This window comes from Quercus robur, chromosome 2 (assembly GCF_932294415.1).
Source record: "Quercus robur chromosome 2, dhQueRobu3.1, whole genome shotgun sequence".
NCBI classification, from domain to species: domain Eukaryota; kingdom Viridiplantae; phylum Streptophyta; class Magnoliopsida; order Fagales; family Fagaceae; genus Quercus; species Quercus robur.
The window spans coordinates 61,762,826-61,783,146 of NC_065535.1; the positions used below are offsets into that span (position 1 = coordinate 61,762,826).

Genomic DNA, 20,321 nt, shown 5'->3' on the forward strand with positions numbered 1-20,321 from the left:
CCTTTTTGTAAAACAAAAACAAAAAAACAAAACAAAACAAAGAAAAACTCATCAAAAAAGAAATCATCCAAAAAAAAATTTATTGAACTACGTAATGACTTGATCCCTCTCCGGAGTACGTAGGCAGCTTAATACTTTTCACTAAGTTCAATCACATGAAAAGAAGAAGGATTGCCAGTCTAGCTTGAAGAGTTTTCCAACAGTCATCAATATGCTTTTAAGGTCCCTTTGGTTGGCAAGGTATTGCTTAAAGACAATCAATTGCTCAATAGGATGATCAAAGATCGTTGTAGTCGAAGATGAAGACTGTAAGGAGTTGACGTTGCTTAGCTTTCCTTGAAATGATGATAAACGTAAGTTGATTCTTGTGTGGAGCAAAATAAAATCTTCAACCTTTTTTGCAAGAAATGAAGTCTGCATGGCATTGCCCATCTTCTATGGACATTCTCCCACGTTTCTGAAGTATGCTTTGCATCACTTATCTCCTGGAGGCATCTTCTTATACCTTGCAAGTCTAAGCTACATCGTCTCTCTTCTAGGTTGTGCCACTTCATAGCTCTGAAATTTGAACCACGTCATCTCCCTTCTAAGTGGTGTCGTTTCACATCAAGTCTTTGAAATCTAAATGACATTAACTTCATCCAAAATGATGATAGGTTATATATTCTAAGTCGGTGTTGCATCATCTCTCCTCTATGGGCATATCTCCATGCTCTGAAGGCATGGGTATATATGAACAATGACACCACAATTCTAAATACTCAGCGACACCCACTAATATAATTTAATATAATGTGCTATGAAAATAACTGTTTACGGAGAAATAGAAAGAGAATGTGGGAACTTTTATCTCAATTATCTCCTTTAGACTAAAGTGGCTGAAGTAACTTTCAAATGTTAAATCACATAGCACACTAATGAAGTCCCAAAATGAGAGAACAACTCACCCAAACCCAATAACTATGATGACCTATGATACAAAGGAAGAACAATCCTGTACAAATTCAATTGTGAAAAGGAAAAATAATTGGTCTGGATGTAAGTCAAACAGAAAATGAATAGAAGCCCCAACTGCCATCTCCCCCAAATCAAACCACACTTAAAAGATGTTCCGAATAGATGCCTCCACACGCTTCAGCAAAGTGTACCCCGTGCAGCATGCCACTTTCACCAGGCTGTAGTTTACGAAGTTCACCATATTGATGCGAAAGTGGAAAAACAATGAAGGCAGAGAATCTCCGGAAACATCTTGTTGCCCTGAGTGCTCAAAGATTTTATTTACAACAGCTCCTTATCATAAAATGCAAGAAGCTGCTTCACATGATTATGCCAAGCTGCAACATTTTGCCCATCAACTGTAACCCAGTCAACAACAGTTGATGCTGGCTGCTCCCACCATTCATCAAGCTGCAGTCATGCACAATACACAGATAAATATATATAATTAAAATAAAATAGTAAATAACAAAAAGGAATGATTAAGCCACCGACTTAATATAATCAATCTTTCATAATAGTCAAATACAACTCATGCACCCTTGTGTATAAGGGGAGGAGATGCCTTTTAGCCCTAAGACACCTGAAATACAATTACTCTCACCCATCATTGAAATTAAGTTAAACTATATAAAGACATTTTGCAGAAAAATCTAATAATGACAAACTACAGCAAAGATATGGAAGCAGGGACAGTGATTGGTCATCTGAAACCTAGATGCAGAAACACCATTCAGGCTGTTTAGCATATATGAGTTTAAACAGAGAGTTTCCAAAGACATGCACACAATTGGAAGTGCAGGAGGAACATAACGCGGTATAAGGGATTGAAGTTTTTAAAAAAAGTTCTAAAAAAAAAAAAAAATGCAAAAAAAAAGGCTCTACACATTTTAAAGGTAGATAAAGATAACATCAATTTTATGTTATCAGTGATTTACAAGCATGAACAAGAATGCTAACTGTTGAATTTAGAAAATATCCTACAGAAGTAGCTTCATACTTCTACTTGGAATTAATCTTTTGTTCTTGCCATACAACTTTGAAACTCAGCCAATTTCATTAGTTCCTAAATATGATATGGCAAACACAATTGGGCATCCATCAAATGCAAAGTAAAGGAAAATAAAATGTTTCCTACGAAGTATGCAAACAAAGCACAAGGAAAAGCAGTCAGATAATCATTACCAATCATCCCTAGATTTTGAATCTCAATAAGAAACTATCACAAGTGACTCAAGCTGCACCATATCAAAGCACAGCAACTAAATGTGCCAATGCAAGGAAAAGGAAAAAATAAGATCTATCTAAAATATTCTTACATCATGCCTACCAAATTCAGAGATTTGGCCAGACAATAAATTACCCATGCTGTCTCCCAAACAATGAATCTTAACCATACTTATTTTTTCCTGAGAAGAAAAGGGCTTTTTTATGTGCAAGGGACCAGCCATGGCAACTGTCCCTAGGCATGGCCATAGTAGCTCCTCTATTCTTTGAGAAACCAATGCCTCGGGGCCACAAGTACTCCCTTAGGTGGTTGAGCCATAACCTGACCTCAGCCCCAATCAGAGCACTAATGGTTTCAGGAAGTAGAAGGCATTAAGAAAAACTAGAATACCCATACTAATTTAACTCCCAAAATGTTAAACTTTATTTGTAAATTAATCCATTTGATATATAGAACCTCAAATAGTTCATAAAATCAAGCAAAGCAGCATAAAAGCTCTTTTTTTGTGTGTGCATGTGTTTTGTTGTTTTGGGGGGAGGGGATGGGATGGGAAGGAAAGAGAAAATCACCCCTCATCCCACCCACACTCTCTATTTCTCAACCAACAAAATTATGCATGAGAGAGAGAGAGATAGCGAGCAAAATGCATGACATAAAACATACAGACAGTGCTTCAACAGATGACTAATTTTTTTACCAATGGTAGTTACTCACCAAACCCCTAACATATTTACAATCTTCTGAAGACTTTTGAGCATTTGAGATTGCAGTCTTAAGTTCAGGCAACCATTTCTCCATGACAGTTTTTTCTTGTTCAGCAGCCAAATTCAAACAGTAGCTTGTTGTCCTGAAAGAAGTAGTCAATATTAAACAAGTCGTATTGTTATAAAGTTAGAAAATTGAGAGAGTCAAAAAAGTGACAGATAATTGCAATGCATATGGGATCATTCCTGATTGGAATGGCTTGATCATGTAAAACAACTTCCAAGACAGCACAAGGCAAAGAATGGAAAATAAATAGAACTAGATGCATGCATCAAAGGATACAGATATCAGCAATAAATTGAAACAGCCCAGACAAACAAAACAAACCAGATTGGTAGAATACCTAGCCTGGTCCTGTTTTTAAAGATACTCAAGTTATTGACCACAGTATTTTCAGTGAGGAGGAAGATGGATGCTTAAAAAAGAAAAAACAAACAAACGCAACGCCAATCAAGAAGACATTTTCAGCTTCACCTTTCGTATTCTTGTTGAGCACGGTAAGCATGGTTCAACAATGCATGACCACTTTCAACAAGATCTTGCCGTATATGAACCAAATTGATTGCCTTCGCCAAGTCCTCCAGCACGCTAGCCTCAGAACCACGAAGTTTCAAACAGAATTCCAGGGACTCCAATACTGATGATAAACTAGCATCTGAACCCTCCAAACCTGATTATGGTGTAAAAAAAATTAGTTGATGATTTAAAAAAAAAAAAAAAACATGACAGCAGGCATATGCCAAACAAGTGGGCATTCAACAATTACTAACATCATTGCTCAAATCAGTATGGCATCAACCAAGTATTAATTGATAAGCAGTGAGTGTCTCTACAGAATAAAACAAGTCTAAAGAACACTTGGTTGATGTTGATGCACACCAATCAAATGGACCTTATCCACCTTGCAAAATGAGGAAGTCCAGTCTAATAAACTTATATTTTAGTATTAATAACACAAAATAAATTTATTAATTGACAATTCAAAAAAAAAAAAAAAAAGTTCAGAGGCTTTAACCTAAGAAGCATGAACATGGACAAGGAAACGACACAGTGATACAGCAATTCTAGAAATATTAGGACACAACACAGTGGGGATAACAATGATTAATTAATTAATATATATATATACATATCTTTAGGTATATTTTATTTATTTTTAGGCAAATTTTATGTTTATTTTTAAGTTTTCAAAATAAATAACAACTAACAAAAATATTCAAAACAAATTTAAAATTAATGGAATTTTTTTTTTCCTCCACACATGCAGGACCGTCCCTGAAGAACATGTCAGGGATTTTGGAGTGTCTGTGTTTCTTATTTAAACTGTAGAACATGCCACATCAACCATATGTGCTTTCTTTCAGCCTTTTCATAGCACTCTATGAATCCAAGAATTTCCAGAAATTAGTTCTATGCTAAGAAGCATAGACATGGACAAGGACACGACATGACACAAGACACGGTGATACAGCAATTCTTGAAAAATTAGGACACAACACGATAAAAATTAATTTGTGTGTGTGTACGTGTGTGTATGTATTTTATCTAGGAAGCAATGACACTTCATTTGAGGTGTTGTATCCGTTACCATGCTTCCTAGGTAAGGGCTAATTTTTCAAAAGTTGCTATGTCGCCACATCTTATCCATACCTATACCTGTTCCTATACCCGTGCTTCCAAGTATTTTAAAATTTTATAAGCATATTTTATGTTTATTTTAAAATTTTAAAATAAATAATTATTAAAATCTTTAAAAAACACATCTAAAACACCCAAGAAGGTAACTAGGCCTGTTAAATAAGCCATGACACTAGCATTTCTATATTAATGACCAAAACTCACCAGCAGGATATTGAAGGGCGGCTGAAACACGGCATATTGATGGAATTGCAGAAAGATCCCTGGAACCAGCTCTTGCAGTCAACAAAGCAGCATTCTTTTCAGCAGCAGCAACAGCTTCAGGTCCAGTAGATCCATTGGCCCCCATGGACTCCAAGAGTGCCTGATGCAATTAAAAAGATAAGTCCAACAGCTCATGGATTCATGCTTTTACAGAAAATTTCAGGGGCTCAAAAGCATAAAGAAAATTTGAATCCCATAAATATGTGGTTGAAACCATAGCAAGCACATTAGAAAGTTGAGTTTCCCATACAATGATGTCATCATAATTAGTTACTAGTAATCAATTTTAGAGATCCCATTAGGCCATGACAACACTGTCAACATCCAACTTGAATGTCAATGTATCACAGAATTGACAAAATATTATCAATGGTTTTTTTTATAAGTGACAGAATGGTATCTATGGTATTTGAACCACACAAAACTTTATAGCTCAGGCAAATGAATGATAGGTTTCAGGTCCCACAAAAGATGCAAATTGCTTCGTTGCAGGCAATGGTTAAGAAAAAGATTCATGAGTTTTACAAAATGTATCTCAAGAGCCAGAAGGACCATAACAATGGCAATCCATCACAAATTTCATAATAAAGGAATCTTTCTCTAGATTAGGATGTTCGACAGTTCCATGAGTTCAGGGGAAAAATATTTTCTCACACTGAAGGAAAGATTATTCAGTCAGCATAAGTTTATATGCTAAGAAAAGAATGCAACATGTATACAGTGACACAGCATTAGCAATTCCAATTTATCACTAGCACCGGGCATGGCTTAGAAATGTGACACCAAAGACATGTAACCCTGCCTTAGAATGCAGCACCTCTTGATGCATATTCTTTTCTTTATAAAAACTTATTAGAACTATTTTATTATAGATTTACTTTCATGCCTAACTTAGACACAAATAGCAAACCTTAGTATGATCCACTATTAATCTCATGTGACCACTAATTGATTCTTATCTGACTCTGTTACATGTTCAAAACCTACTCTTCTTTACTTCAACAGATTTAAACAATGACTGTTAATTAGCAATTGTAGTTACCTATAGAAAAATTAGTCAGATTATAAAATGGCATAGTTGATTACCAGCAATATCCATAGTCCTCACTCAATGAGAATAAGATACAGATTACCTCCTCCACAAAACAACCAAACCAACAATTTCCATAAACAATGATTGCTCAACATTCTATGGATAAGTTGTTAATTGAATTTAGCATTAAATCGTTCCATCATAGTTTCAAAAACCTGTGGGGTTGATGGAAGCATGTAGAGGCTATTATCAGGACTTCGATAGAAAGCAGAAACTTCTTTATCAATAAGATCTTTTGCACCATTGGAAATGTCCATGACAACTGAGCAAGCTGGAATTATAGTGCTTGATGCATACTCCCTTGCAGCTAATGGCTGCTGATTCCAGAATGCAGCGGCATCCTACAAGAGAATGAAATTACCAGAAAATCATTTATGACAAATAGAAAAGCCATATACTATTGGAATTATGTTGCTTAACTAAAAGAAACAACAGCCAAAAATGCAAAAATGAATCCATATTTTATTTTTACAATATAAATATATTGCCACAGGACATAAATGAATTAAAGACTAGAAAACTAAACATTAATGGAAAAAAGAACATAAAAGCCCAGATAGCTATTGAGAGCCCCCTGGCTGTAAAAGGAAAACAATCTAAACTAATGTTCCCTATTTGTTTTCAGTTGGTAAGCTAATGTTGTGCCTGAATGAGGAATTTTGAAATGGAATTTTACTCAGTTCTAATGTTCAAAAAAATACTTGGAATTTTCAAGCATCTAAATCCAAAGCCTAAATTCCATGCAGAGAGGTACCCTTAAAAAAAGTTATAATTTAAATTGTATTGGGCCCATGTGTGAGGTGGTAGGCTAATTTGTGATTTTTGTTGTATCCCTAGCTTTATTGAATTTCTCAATGCTATACAAAATAAATAAGACCATCCAATTTCTATGGAACCACAAATTATGCCCTAACAAAGCCTCCAAACAGAGCTGTGGTTTTACAAGAAATTTTAAAGTTGAGATATCTTACCATGTTAGCCTTAAGAAGAGCAGTATATATGGTTTCAAGTTCAGATCTGCGGGCGTCAAACTCTTCAATCTTCTTCCATTTCTTTTTTAAAGAATCTTCAGCTTCTTTCCTCTCTGCACATAGTTTATTCAAACGCTGTATTTCAGCCATCAGTGTGTTCAAGCTAGCCCTCAACCCTGCAGCTTCTCGCTCCTTAGCCCATACCTCCAACTGCAGCAACAAAGAAGCAGAATATGAAGCAGCCCAACTAGTACCACTCAATAAATCAAAAAAGAAAAGCCCTCCCTCCTTTGACATTCCCTCCATTCTTCGCATAAAAAAATAAAAATAAAAATAAAAATTTGAAATAATGTCCAGCCCATCAAAAACCTAATAAAAATTTAAAGATAAAAAAGGTACCTATTATATTATTACCTCATATCTTGCATACTTTCTGTATTTAGTTCACAAAATACATTTAATGTGAGTATACAATGGTTTTACACATCAAATGCCGTTTGATTGGATTTAACTAAGGTGTAGAAAGTTGTGTAAAGACAATTCATCAAGACGATATTCAATAATCAAGAAATGCATCTCAAGATTATGCGCAACAAATGAGCATCAAGAATTTTTGTTTATTTGATAAGTAACAAATGAGCATCAAGAATTGGTCCCCCAAGAATGGCATGTTAAAATGCACAAAAATATATAAAGTAGGAGTACAAGAAATGTTTCTGGGAAAGAGAGGATAATGGAAACTAGCATATTAAAAGTTGCATGATAAAATACATGGCTCAACATATGGTCATCAGTTATCACGTCTAAAGGATCCACACAAATGGCCATAAAAATGCGTCAACTGGGATGACAATATTGATGAGTTTTATTATCCTCTTCCATCTGTTTCACACTAGGGTTATCCAAAAGATACATAAGGTTACATGATAAAATACAAGGCTCAACATAAGGTTATCACCTCTAAAGGATCCACACAAATGGCCATAACAATGTGTCAACTGGGATGACAATATTGATGAGTTTTATTAACCTCTTACATCTGTTCCACACTAAGGTTATCCAAAAACAATTCTGAAAATATGCAGCAAGTAGCCTGGAAGTAGTTCCCCAACTTCACAAACAATTTTTTCACATTAACTAACTAGGATACTAAAGAGATGAATGACATTGAATGCATTAGAAAATCTTGATTGTAAAATCTCATGCCCATTGATATTATGTTTACAAAAGTGGAAACCCATAAATAGTTTCCCCTAACTGCATATCCTCTACAAATAATCACGATACAAAGATATGTGCCTTCTTTTTGCATGAAGTAGTATTTTTACAATCAAACTTTTATTACCTATCAAAAAACAAAAAAGATATGAAAGAAATTGATTATTTTGTTCTGAAAAATCAACAAGAAAATCTCGGTTTCAATATCTCATGCCCAATAACCATTATGTTTGTAGAACTCAAATGTGCATCATGTATGTCTAAAATCAAATTTCTTATCACACTAGGAAAAAAGGAGAGGGAAAAAATAAAAAAAGACATAAAATTCTTCTTCAGTTTTGACATATGTGAAACCTACCAACAGTTTGCTTTAAGCAATGTAGGAGGTGCCTCAATAATTGTATAAAAAGATTTAACAACAAAAATCTTGATCTGAAAAACACACAATGTTCTACTTTAAACCAAGCAAGAACAGAATATTGAAAGTCTAACAATAAGGGAATCAAATATATTATAACAGACAGAGACATCTATTTTTAAGTAAATAAATTACCTTAAAGGAACAATGACATGGAACAATTATGAAGAAAACAAACTCTAATCATAGCAATGTTTTAGCGAGATCATTAATAAATGGTATCTGGAACCATTTTATCCACAGACTTACCTCGAATTGCCTAAGACCTCCCACATTTTGCGATGCACCTCCAACACCAAGTGAATTTGAGGAAACTACATCATTACTTCCATGTAAACGTTTTACAAGTTTTTGACACAAGTCCCTAGCCTCTGCAGCTTTATTCCGGGCATCTTCAGTAGCCAAAAATTGTTGAACATGAGCTTTCTGTGTACAAGAAGACATACTAGAATCAATTCAACACCTTAAAGAAATCAACTGTGGTGGGGGGGGAAAGAGAGAGACAGAGAGAGCAGATCTAGATTGGGCAATTGAAGCACTTTTCAAGTTAAAAAGGTGTGAGTTCGACTCTAAAACCAGCTTAAACCCATTTTCAATGATATGCATGAGGGCTTTTATTGGGATGGAGAAAAATAAAAGTGTGTGGAGAAAAAAAAAAGTGTGTGCGTGTGAGAGAGAGAGAGAGAGAGAGAGAGAGAGATGAACTTGATAAGAACAGATATAGAAATATAACTACTTACAATTTGAATGAAATTTAGAACATAAAGATGATTAGTGCAAGGTCCAAAGAGAGCAATAACAAAGTAGCTTACAGATAACACTTATTACAAGGCCTCATAAAAACAACTATGCAAATAACTACCATCTAAAAAAGGACCTGTCTTTCAAGAAGTTGATTTTGAGTTCCTCTAGAAGGTGCATCTCCTATCTTTCCGTTGCCATAAAGCTGATAGTGTAATGGCGAGCTCACATCAGGAGAAGAAACATCCATGACTGTGTTGTTCTCATACTTGTACCTATTAAGAAATCAGAAAGTATCTATTCATTAAAAAGGTGTTTCTACATTGATAAAGAGACTGAAACTTCACCAGAAACATAACACCAGGAAACGGCCTCATTAATCTGAACAGTCAAGAAAATCAAGTATCACCTGGGACAAAATCACAAAATAGAACAAAAATGAAGCTCATTGATGACAAAAGTCAAACAAAGGAATAAATCATGCCAAAAAATTTCTACATAGAATATAAACAAATATGTCACTTCAAAACTGTCTACCAGTAAGGGTCCACTTCGATTAGCCATTTAAAACAGTGCATTTTCCAATAACAGCAATCTTAAAATGTGCATTTTGAAATCACAGTTAACATGTTTGGGTAAAACTTGTGAAAAACTGTTTCTGTCAATTGAGAGTTTGGATAATTTTAGTATAAAACCGTTGTTTTGGGTGCAAATTACCAAAAAGGACTTTAAAATGCTATTAAGGTAATCCTGCCATTTTTTTAATGCAATCAATGTTAAAATTTGTAATAATAATAATAACTGGTTGTTTTTATTATTATATGAAGATACTAATAAATTCAGACACAAAAAAAATTAAAACGAATAAAACAATGCATTAAAGATGTATGATTGATCGTTGCATTGCTCCACTAGTCTTCTTGGTCACCACATTTTTTATTCATTCATCTCTTCCAACAGCTAATCATGCTTTCTTTGACTTTTATCCACTTGTTGGCTTTCAGGCTACTTTTCTTTTTTTGATAGGTAATAAAAGTTTTATTGATAAGAAAAGTGGAATGTGTTTACTATAGTAAACTCACTACACTTGAAGCGAATACAAACAAATTAGAGGGAAGAGCTAACAAAAATATGGAAATCAGACATGGAAATACAATGCGTAAAACTCCAAATAAGAGACCACCTAAACAAAGTCCTAGCTAGCAAAGGCTTCAACAGATCTACAAGTCTCTCAATGTCCTCAAATGTTCAGGCATTGTCTTCCTTCCAAATTTACCACAAAGACATGCTCTCAAGCTACTTTTCTCAGTTATGTTGCTTTCTTTCTGCAAAATCCTCACCAGTCACTAGCTTATATATCACCTTTTTTTTTTTTTTGATAGGTAAGAAAAAAAAAATTTATTGAAAATGAATTAGCAAGAAAAATACACAAGGTTACAAAGAGTAAACAGAAAGTAAAAAGTAACAAACAATCACTAAGCTATTCTAAGAGACAAAAGAAAATTCATAAGTGCAAACAATCCAAGAGACCCCAACACCGAGGCCAATCAAAGAGGGTCTATTGGTAAAAATCTAACAACTAAGCCAGCGATTTCCCAGTATTCTCAAAAAAACACCGATTTCATTTAGTCCAAATAGTCCACATTAGATACCCTGGAACCAAATTCCAAATATTAGACTTATGTTTCCCAAGCCAATGATACCAACAAAATAATAAGTCTGCAACTGAACCTAGCATGACCCAATCAATCCCAAACAACTGTAGCATATACATCCACAAAAAATGAGCTACTAGGCAAAAAAATCAATAGGTTATCCACATATTCCTCATTACAACAACACATACAACAATGATTCGTCAGAGGGCGACCACGAAGCATAAGATTATCCAAAGTTAGAATCTGATCATAAGCTGCTATCCACATAAAGAATGCCACCCTTTTAGGAACCTTTACTTTCCAAATGCCCTTCCAAGGGAAAGTAGAAAGAGTTGCATTTCTAATCTTATGATAGAAGGATCGAATGTCAAACTTCCCACTTCCATTGATACGCCAACAAAGTCTGTCACTACCTCCACCCCTAGGAATCCGAGTTTGGATGAAGTGAAAAAGGGAGTAGCAAGCTGCTAACTCCCAATCATTGAATTCCCTATAAAATCTTAAACTCCACACTCTATCATTATCCCTAACTAGAGGACTTAACACTTCAGAAATACAAGTTTCCTTATTGGCTGAACACACAAATAACTAAGGATAAAAAGTTTTAAGAGAATTACCCCCAGTCCATTTATCATGCCAAAAAAGAATACAAGAACCATCCCCCACCACAAAAGACAAGTGCTAAGAAAAACATTCCCACCCTTCACTAATACTTCACCATAAACCACAACCATGAGCCCTTCTACAAACTCTAGTGCTCCACCCCCCTTTCCACTCCCCATATTTCATGGCTATGACCCTCTGCCACAAATGAGTAATTTTGTGACCATACCTCCAAAGCCATATCCCTAATAAAGCCTAATTAAAAGACACCAAATTCCGAATTCCCAAACCACCCAACTCGCGCAGTAAGCAAATCTTTTCCCAAGCCACCAAGGGGTATTTGAAGCACTTAGCTGAGGAACCCCACAAAAAATTCCTCTGAATACATTCTAATCTAATCGCCACGACTTTAGGAACAGTAAAAAGGGATAGAGAATAAGTTGGAAGGCTTGAAAGGGTACTTTTCAACAAAGTGAGTCTGCCACCTTTTGACAAATAAAGCTGCTTCCATCCCGAAAGCTTCTTCTCCATCCTTTCTAGAATCGGATTCCAGATATAGAGGCTATCTTATACAGAGTACCCCCAAAGGCATTCCCAAATAAATCATAGGCAAACTGCCCACCTACATTGAAGAATATTAGCCAAAGTTTGAATGTTGCTCACCTCCTCAATAGGGACAATTTCACTTTTCCCCACATTCACCTTCAAACCAATAAAAGTTTGAAAAAAAGTCAAAGCCAACCTAATGGAAAGTAACTGCTCCCTAGAAGCATCACAAAAAAGAATGGTGTCATTAGCAAATAAAATACGGGAAATATGAATACCAGCAGAATTAATAGGTCCCACATGAAAACCCTAAATGAGACCACCTTCCTCAATTTTCTTCAGAATCCGACTTAAAACCTTTATGATCAAAAGAAAGAGAAGGGGAGACAATGGATCACCTTATCTTAGACCTCTAGAGCTACCAAAGAAACCAGCAAAAGATCCATTAACCAAAATTGAGAAGCGAACAGTAATGACACAAGCCTTTAACCATCTCCTCGATCGACCCCCAAAGCCCATCCTCTCCAACAAATAGAACAAAGTGTCCCAATTTACATGATCACAGGCTTTTTCGATGTCTAACTTACACACCACCTCCAAAGTCTAACACTTCAGTCTACTATCTAGACATCCAATATTTTTATTAACTCGCACAAACGTGAAAAATTCAATGTCCTCAATCATGTTTGATTTACAAAGTAAGCCATTTATGGAGCCCAGCACTCAAATTTGATTGCTGTAAGGTTTATGGAGTAGAGTTCTGAATCCTTGCAGAGTACGAGATTGAGATTTGAGTCATGTATGGAATCCTTACTAGTGAGATCTTTTGTTAACTATTTACAATGATGGTTACGTGATATTTTTGTGCATAAATACCAACTTCTAGTATTTTGGTCATTTAAGCAAATGTTTTAAGGATATTTTTGGAATTGACACTCTAAAAAATTTTATATGTGTTAAATTACCAATTGTCCCAAAAGCTTAAACTTTTGGGATATAGTAAAATTAATCATTTAACCACACAATTCTAACACTCCCCCTCATGTGTGGGCTAAAACTACAACTACCTTTTAATAGGTGAGGCCCAAAACGTGGGATTTTAAATGGGAGGTATAGTGGAGGAGATAAGGATCAAACTCAGGATATCATGCTCTGATACCATGTTAAATTACTGATTGTCCCAAAAACTTAAACTTTTGGGATATGGTAAATTTAATCATTTAACCACACAATTCTAACAGTGTGAAAACATAGATATACAATTTGAAAGCAGCATTTTCAAAAAAGTGGGGAGTGACCTCAGATTTTAAAATGCAGGCTTTGGGAATTTTCACAAAACACAATTTTTTTGAAACTACAGGACCAAACACAATATTTTTCACCTTTTTTGTTAAAAACGCACTTTTACTACGTGAAAACAGGGAGCCAAACAGACTATTATCCGCTTCAACTTGTGGACACACATAGATGGGCAATTGATTGGAAATTATGATCCATTTCTTGAGCACAACAAGATATCAATTAAAATGAATAGCAAGCATCCTATAAATTAAAATCAAAATAAAAAATAAGAAATGTAATGTTGCTATATATACCACTATGTATGAGTTAATTTTAAAACCAAAAATAGCATTTCATATAGGCACATTATCTAAGAAAGATCTTCAAAAGATTGTGAAGTTTAACGCCCAGTCATTAGATCTTCAAAAGCTCATGACACTTAAAGCCCAGTCATTACAATGGGACTCATTGGCGTGCTCTCATTTATTAGTGACTAAACAACTAAAACCTTTTTTTGATAAGTAATAAGTTTTATTGATATCAGAAATGGGACACCTTAGTACACAGGGAGTGTACAAGTGTCAACAAACCAAGTACAAAAATTACAAGAATCAAGAAAATCAAGAAAAGAAGAGAATGATTGGTTTCGCAATGCAGTTAACCAATCCAATAATTGTTCCCCATTGTTTAATGTGGTGTCTTTGAAGGGAAAGAAATAGTAGGTGTTCTAAAGATAATGAGAGATCCATACCAGACCTCAACAAATAACTGAAACCTACTAACTTCTAGTGATTAACGCATTGGCTTCAATCCTTCTCCATCAGATATTCAGATGTAGCATAGGAACATAACAGACCGTAGAGGTAGATGTAACCTAATAAGGGAACAAAATTTGTGTAACTGAATCCATTAAATTTGTGACACAGACCAGCTAACTAATAAAAATTCCAGAAAAAACTCTGTTGTGAGTGAAATCAAGTATGCCAAGTTTAGGTAAAATGGAAGTATAAATCATAACAGAGACAAGATTTCTGTGATTGGCCTTATGCCTACATCCATGGGCAGCGTAGACAAAGCTTCACTAACAAAGTAAGGAGACTGGGTACACCAAATCACGCTCTCTCTTAATGGAGGCAAAGAGAATTTTTCTTTGTCCTAATATCTAGTCATGGCACACAAGACAGAGCACTACAAACAAAAGCACAATCTGAATATACACTCCAAAGTTGGCACAAAAACTCCAATCTGAATAAAAGCCAAAGTCAGCTGAAGGTGTAAAACATATGGGATATACTATGATATTGGTGTGCAGCATGATGTTCCATGCAACTTAACACTAATTCCTTAAGAGCCAAAATAACCAAGAAAAAAAGAACACTTGATGTTCATGAATAAAAAGGCTAAAATCAGGGTTAACTTTGGATACAGTTGGGAAAAAATTTAAGCTGGCTCATAAAAAGCATGTCTTCAAACAACCATTTTTTTTAGTTAGTTAGAAAAAATGAGAACTATAAGCACAAATGATGAATTCTTTAGCAAAGAATGAAACAAAAGCAATAAAACCAGTGGAACACCCTCAAATCTAACTTGATCAAGAAGAAAACGACCCCATGTCAGCAAATAGAGAAATAAATTATATACACTACCCCATAGGGATGCTAAATAGGGACATTGCAGCCTTTAAACCAAAGATGAGTATAAATCCCATAAAGGACCTTAAACAAATTAACATATTTCCAAGAAGCTTGAGTTGACATCGTTGCCAAATTAATAACTTTTAAAGCATTAACCCAAAATATAATACCAAATTCCGATTCTCAAAGCTTTACTCAAATGAATAGTCAAATCCTCCACCTTCTTCCAGCAACACAACCCTGTAGCATAGCCCATGCTATCCAAATTGGTGTATGAGAAGGAATAATAGAGGAATAATGAGGGAACAGAATAAGTAAGAGCATTTGTTGATGAAGTAGCAAGAGCAATTTAAGTCACCATATAGAGATCCATTAGGGCTGTTCACCGGTAAGTCAAGCTCAGGAAGGGGTTAAAGCCACCATTCAACCCAACCATGTCAAGCGAGGGGAGATACGAACCTGCAACCAATCGACACAATTAGGCCACTCAACCGGATTGAGTGTTCAGATCACCAGTAGGTTACGACAATTTCATCTAGTGGGGATGGCGGTTGAACAACAAGGGAGAGAGGAGAGTTTGGCATTGCTCCTTGCCAATCTGGGATCATTGGTGATGGATCTGGGGCTGCCTGTTAGGAACCCAGTGGTTCCTAAAGGAGATGGATGGGAAGTGTATGGAAATGGATGAAAATTATATGGAATTTGACTTAATTCACTTTATTCAACCTCCAAAGAATTATTAAAAGCGAAAGGAAATGCCTAAAGCAACAAATTGCTTTATTATTCAACACGATACAAAGGGGACTACATGGATCTATTTATAGATAACTAGCCCTAGTCTAATTGGCCCACATGGCTTAAGACTATTGGTTAATTAATCTCCCATGTGCTCTAACTAATATCACATGTTTAAAAGATACACATGTGATAAAAGTGATTAGTGTGCTAGACTACCAACCAGCTTCTTACTTATCTAATTGAAACTAACTTTCCTAATCTAACTCAACCCTTAGGATCTCATCCATCTAAACTATATTTGGGATTCCTAACACTACCGAAGCCAAATATAGGGACACTAGTGCCAAGGTCAATTGGAAGGTTTTTTTTTATATAAGTAATAAAATTTATTAATAAAACAAGTTACTTCATGCTCACAATGATGAGCATTATGTAACCTAAAAGAACTACAAAAAAGTATGCACAAAATGAAAGTGATTTTGTAAACTCTATAAGATTGTTGCTAGCTGTAAGACCCCACGTACAAGACCAACAATGCTTCCAATTGATTCATTCTTTCAGTTGTCTGCATCTTCAAAAGTATCGTTCTATCTCTCCTTCCACAATAACTACATCAAGCATAACAGTATAACGTACCAAATCTCCAAAGTTTGCCTCCCAAACCAATTCCTCCACCCAAACAAAAGATCAGCCACATGCTTTGGTAACACCCACTGGATCCCAAAGGTTCTAAAAACCAAGCTCCACAAATTATAGGCTACATCATAGTGAATCAACAAATGATTTGCCATCTCTCCACTCCACCAACACATATAATGCCATCCAACTTAGGTAAGTCTTCGCTTGATAAGATTATCACAAGTAAGAATCTTCCCTCAAGCTGCTGTTCCAACAATAGATGAGACCTGAAGAGCCTTAACACAACAAGCACTCTTTCAGGGAAAAAGTTTTTTGGTGCACCTTGAATAGCCTCATAATACAAGAAAATAGTGAAGACCGATTGGAAGTTTGAAACAAGAGAGAGGGGCCACCATAGAAGGGTGGGGGATATATGGGAGAGTTGGGTTATGCAGGTGGCAGGCACCTACACCCCACCAGCCGACCGATAAAAGTCAAGTTTAAAGGCCAAAACAACCCAATGCAGGTCAAGTTGAAACCATTTGTTTGCCATTGGGTCAAGTCGAATCAAACAGATGAGTCGAATGGTTCAATTCTGTGAGCAACACTGTGATCCATTAAAACTCAATTATATATAGATTCCATTGTAGATATCAAAACCTGCTCCAAGCTTTGCTATAAATTTGGGTGCATATAGTAAAATATGAAAAGTATAGTATAGGACCTGTTTAATTACCAATTGTCCCAAAAGCTTAAGCTATTGGGATATGGTAAATTTAATCATTTAACCACACAATTCTAACACTCCCCCTCATGTGTGGGCCGAAATTACCTTTTAATAGGTGAGGCCCAACACATGGGATTTTAAATGGAAGGTAAAGTGGAGGAGACAAGAATCTAACTCAGGATCTCATACTCTGATACCATATTAAATTACCAATTGTCCCAAAAACTTAAACTATTGAGATATGGCAAAATTAATCATTTAACCACACAATTCTAACAGGACCAACAAAGCTTGGGTACTCTATCTAAAAGCAATGATGAGTGAAGCATAAAGAACATTTTATTTTAATTTATTTTTATTCAATTCTATAAGTCAATTGCATATTCATTAGTCAAGTAGATTTTATTTAAGGTCTTATTAGTTAATTAAGTTAACTATTTTATTTAATTTCCTAAAGTCAAGAGTGTATTTTTGTAAATCAATAACCAGGCTTCCTTGAGTCAAACACCAATACACCATAAAAGATCATTCAAGAAGACCTCAAAAGATCTTAACAAAAAAATTTTTAAATGTACAGTAGATAAGGCTAGCAACAATCTCTTTAACAAACAACGATCGAAGATTCCCACAAGTACTAAGTAGAAGACTTTAATTAGGTATCACCAACTGAACAACCAAAGTCAAACATTGAAAACGCAGAACCAAGACTAAAGTGAGTCATATGAGCACAAATAGAACACAAAAAGAATGTTTAGTTATACCTTAGAGTTTCTGCATCGGCTCTAACATCAATTTTCTCGATTTCTCTAGAAATAATAGTCTTCAGCCGTAAAGCATATGCAGTAATTAACTGAAGCAACTGAGGAGGACTCTTCAAGCAATTTGCAATAACGGTTCTAACCTCATCAGGTATTTCACCATCAAAATCAAATCCTAACTTGGCTGCTTCCAATTGAGGATTCAAATGAATGCCATTTCCTTCATAAGCAGGAAAAGAATTGCGTATTTTTTCAATCATATGCATAGCAAGAGATTCACATGCCTTTCGGATATTTCTTTCCCGATTGGTTTCGATAACAATGACATCATCTGCAGATTTACTGCCCTTAACAGTTGAATAAACTGCTTCTTTCTCACTGTTTAAACTGAAGCTGTTAAGCTCAACTGAAGAATCAACACTTAACCTTTGAGCATCCCTTGCTTGATTAACATAGCAACAGAGACGTTTGTGATACTCTGCAAATATTTTTGCTGCTTCATCACACTGTTGGTCATAAGCCTTCAGCATCACCTGCTTGTGCCTGCACTATGTGTAAGCATATATGAGACTGGTCCACATAGAAAACTCCAGATACATAGTACCCTTTAGAAAGATCCATTCACAGAAAAGGCCATGAATTTCATATATCAATGTGGTCCACATATCTCAAAAATATACATAATCATATGAAATTCAACACTACAATTTTATTCTTGAACATGTAGCCATGCACTTATTTATTTTTATATGGAATAGATTCTCTACATATTTGAATAAGAAATAAGATGGTAGCTTATTTGAAAACACCATCAACTTCAGCACCTGATTCTTCAATAAAATTTACCAAGACCAACACGTAATGTTTAATTATTTGAATATCCATTGCAAGTGGGGTAGGTGTAAATAGGCTATGAAGCCAGCCCAATTAATTGCAGTATATTGCTTTGTAGGATTGAGTTTAAACATTAAATTGACAAATTACGAAAACACACCAACAGAAAAAGTAACACAGTTAAAACATTAACTACCAATATTGGGAAGGAAAAGGTCTATGCAATTCAGTTTATGGTAATTCATACTAATGCTGCTTATCTTCTTTCTTTTATAGATAAATTATACACATTATACCCAATGGGTCTTGCAATCAAATCCTCACCCTCCACCCCATTATTATCAGAGCAGGAAGTGCAAGTCGAGCTATCACTCATTGGCATCCTCCATCTACTTCAACAAACTCAGCGCACTTTCTCTTTGCTTACAATAAGTGGGTTGTGGTGATTTGAATTCAGATTCTCTACATGGGAGAAACCCAGTAACGCCACTAAACTACAAGGCTCTTAGCACTCTATCCACTTTCCAACGACCAAGAATGTGTTCAAAAATATTAAGTCAATATAACTATATGTGTAGAACTACAACCCTACATAATACACTCATTCCATTCCTCAATCTGTTCAACAAGCAAAAAATACATACGGTAAATGACACATTTTATAAAAAGTGAACAAACAAACCTGTAATTGGTGCGCTCATCAAGCATTCTCTTCCGCTCGGCCTCTTCTCTCGAAACCTCCAACATCTTAGCCCTCAAATCTTTTCTCTGTCTCCTCACAATATTCCTCAACCTCTCGACTTCCCTCGCCGCCGCGTCCCTCTCCTGCAACGCCGCCTCCCTCGCCTCCGCCGCGCCCAATCCCTCCTCCACCACCACCGCCTTCTCCTTCCTCCTCCCACTTCCTCTACTCCTACCCTCCTCTTTCCTCAAATTCACCGAACTGCCACCTCCGCCGCCGCCTCCACTCTCTCCACCACCACCACCACCATGAACCGTGATGTTGCGGCGGATATTCTCGACGGTCTTCTCGGACTTGACGCGGGTGAGGAGGAAATTCCAGACGGGGATCATGTTACCGCGGCAAATCTTGCGGAGCGAGTCAATGGAAGGTAACTGTGACTTGTTGCTCGACCCGGTGTACGGACCTAGTGGTCTGTAATTCATCTCCTTCTGAAGCCATTCCAGTATTGCCTCCGGTTGTGCCGCCGCCGACGACGACGACGACAACGAGCTCGTCGAGCCCTGATGCTGCATTGTTGTTGTGAGTGAATCAACCAAAACCCTAGGGCTTGCTTCGATCGGCGACTAAATCGGCATTAGGGTAAAATTTGAGAGAAATCCATCGAACGAGAAAGCGGAGTTGTTCGCATTTCGTGGAATTCGAGTTAGATCCGATTCAAATTGGAACTGCGAATACGACTTGTAATTCTTAAATTTGAAAATGCTAATATATAGTAGTATAAAATAGAGAGAGAGTGGCCGGCGAAGGAAAGAGAAGTGAGTGTCCCTGTGTCTGTGTCTGTGTCTGTAGTGTACTGTTTGTCCTTCAAGGCTGAAGAAGAAGAGATCAGAATCAGATATTTTTAAAA

The 20,321-nt window shown here is 36.0% G+C and overlaps 1 protein-coding gene across 1 annotated transcript; it reads right to left on the minus strand.

Moving 5' to 3' along the window:
• Positions 1-824: 824 nt before the first annotated feature.
• Positions 825-20,321, minus strand: LOC126714377 (AUGMIN subunit 5). The gene is made up of 10 exons (XM_050414509.1): positions 19,412-20,321; positions 17,899-18,438; positions 9,469-9,607; positions 8,841-9,017; positions 6,956-7,165; positions 6,140-6,325; positions 4,832-4,991; positions 3,464-3,659; positions 2,939-3,071; positions 825-1,407 (listed from the first exon to the last, which is right to left on the minus strand). The coding sequence occupies exons 1-10, from the start codon at positions 19,984-19,986 to the stop codon at positions 1,279-1,281; spliced, it is 2,445 nt and encodes an 814-aa protein (XP_050270466.1). The 5' UTR covers positions 19,987-20,321; the 3' UTR covers positions 825-1,278.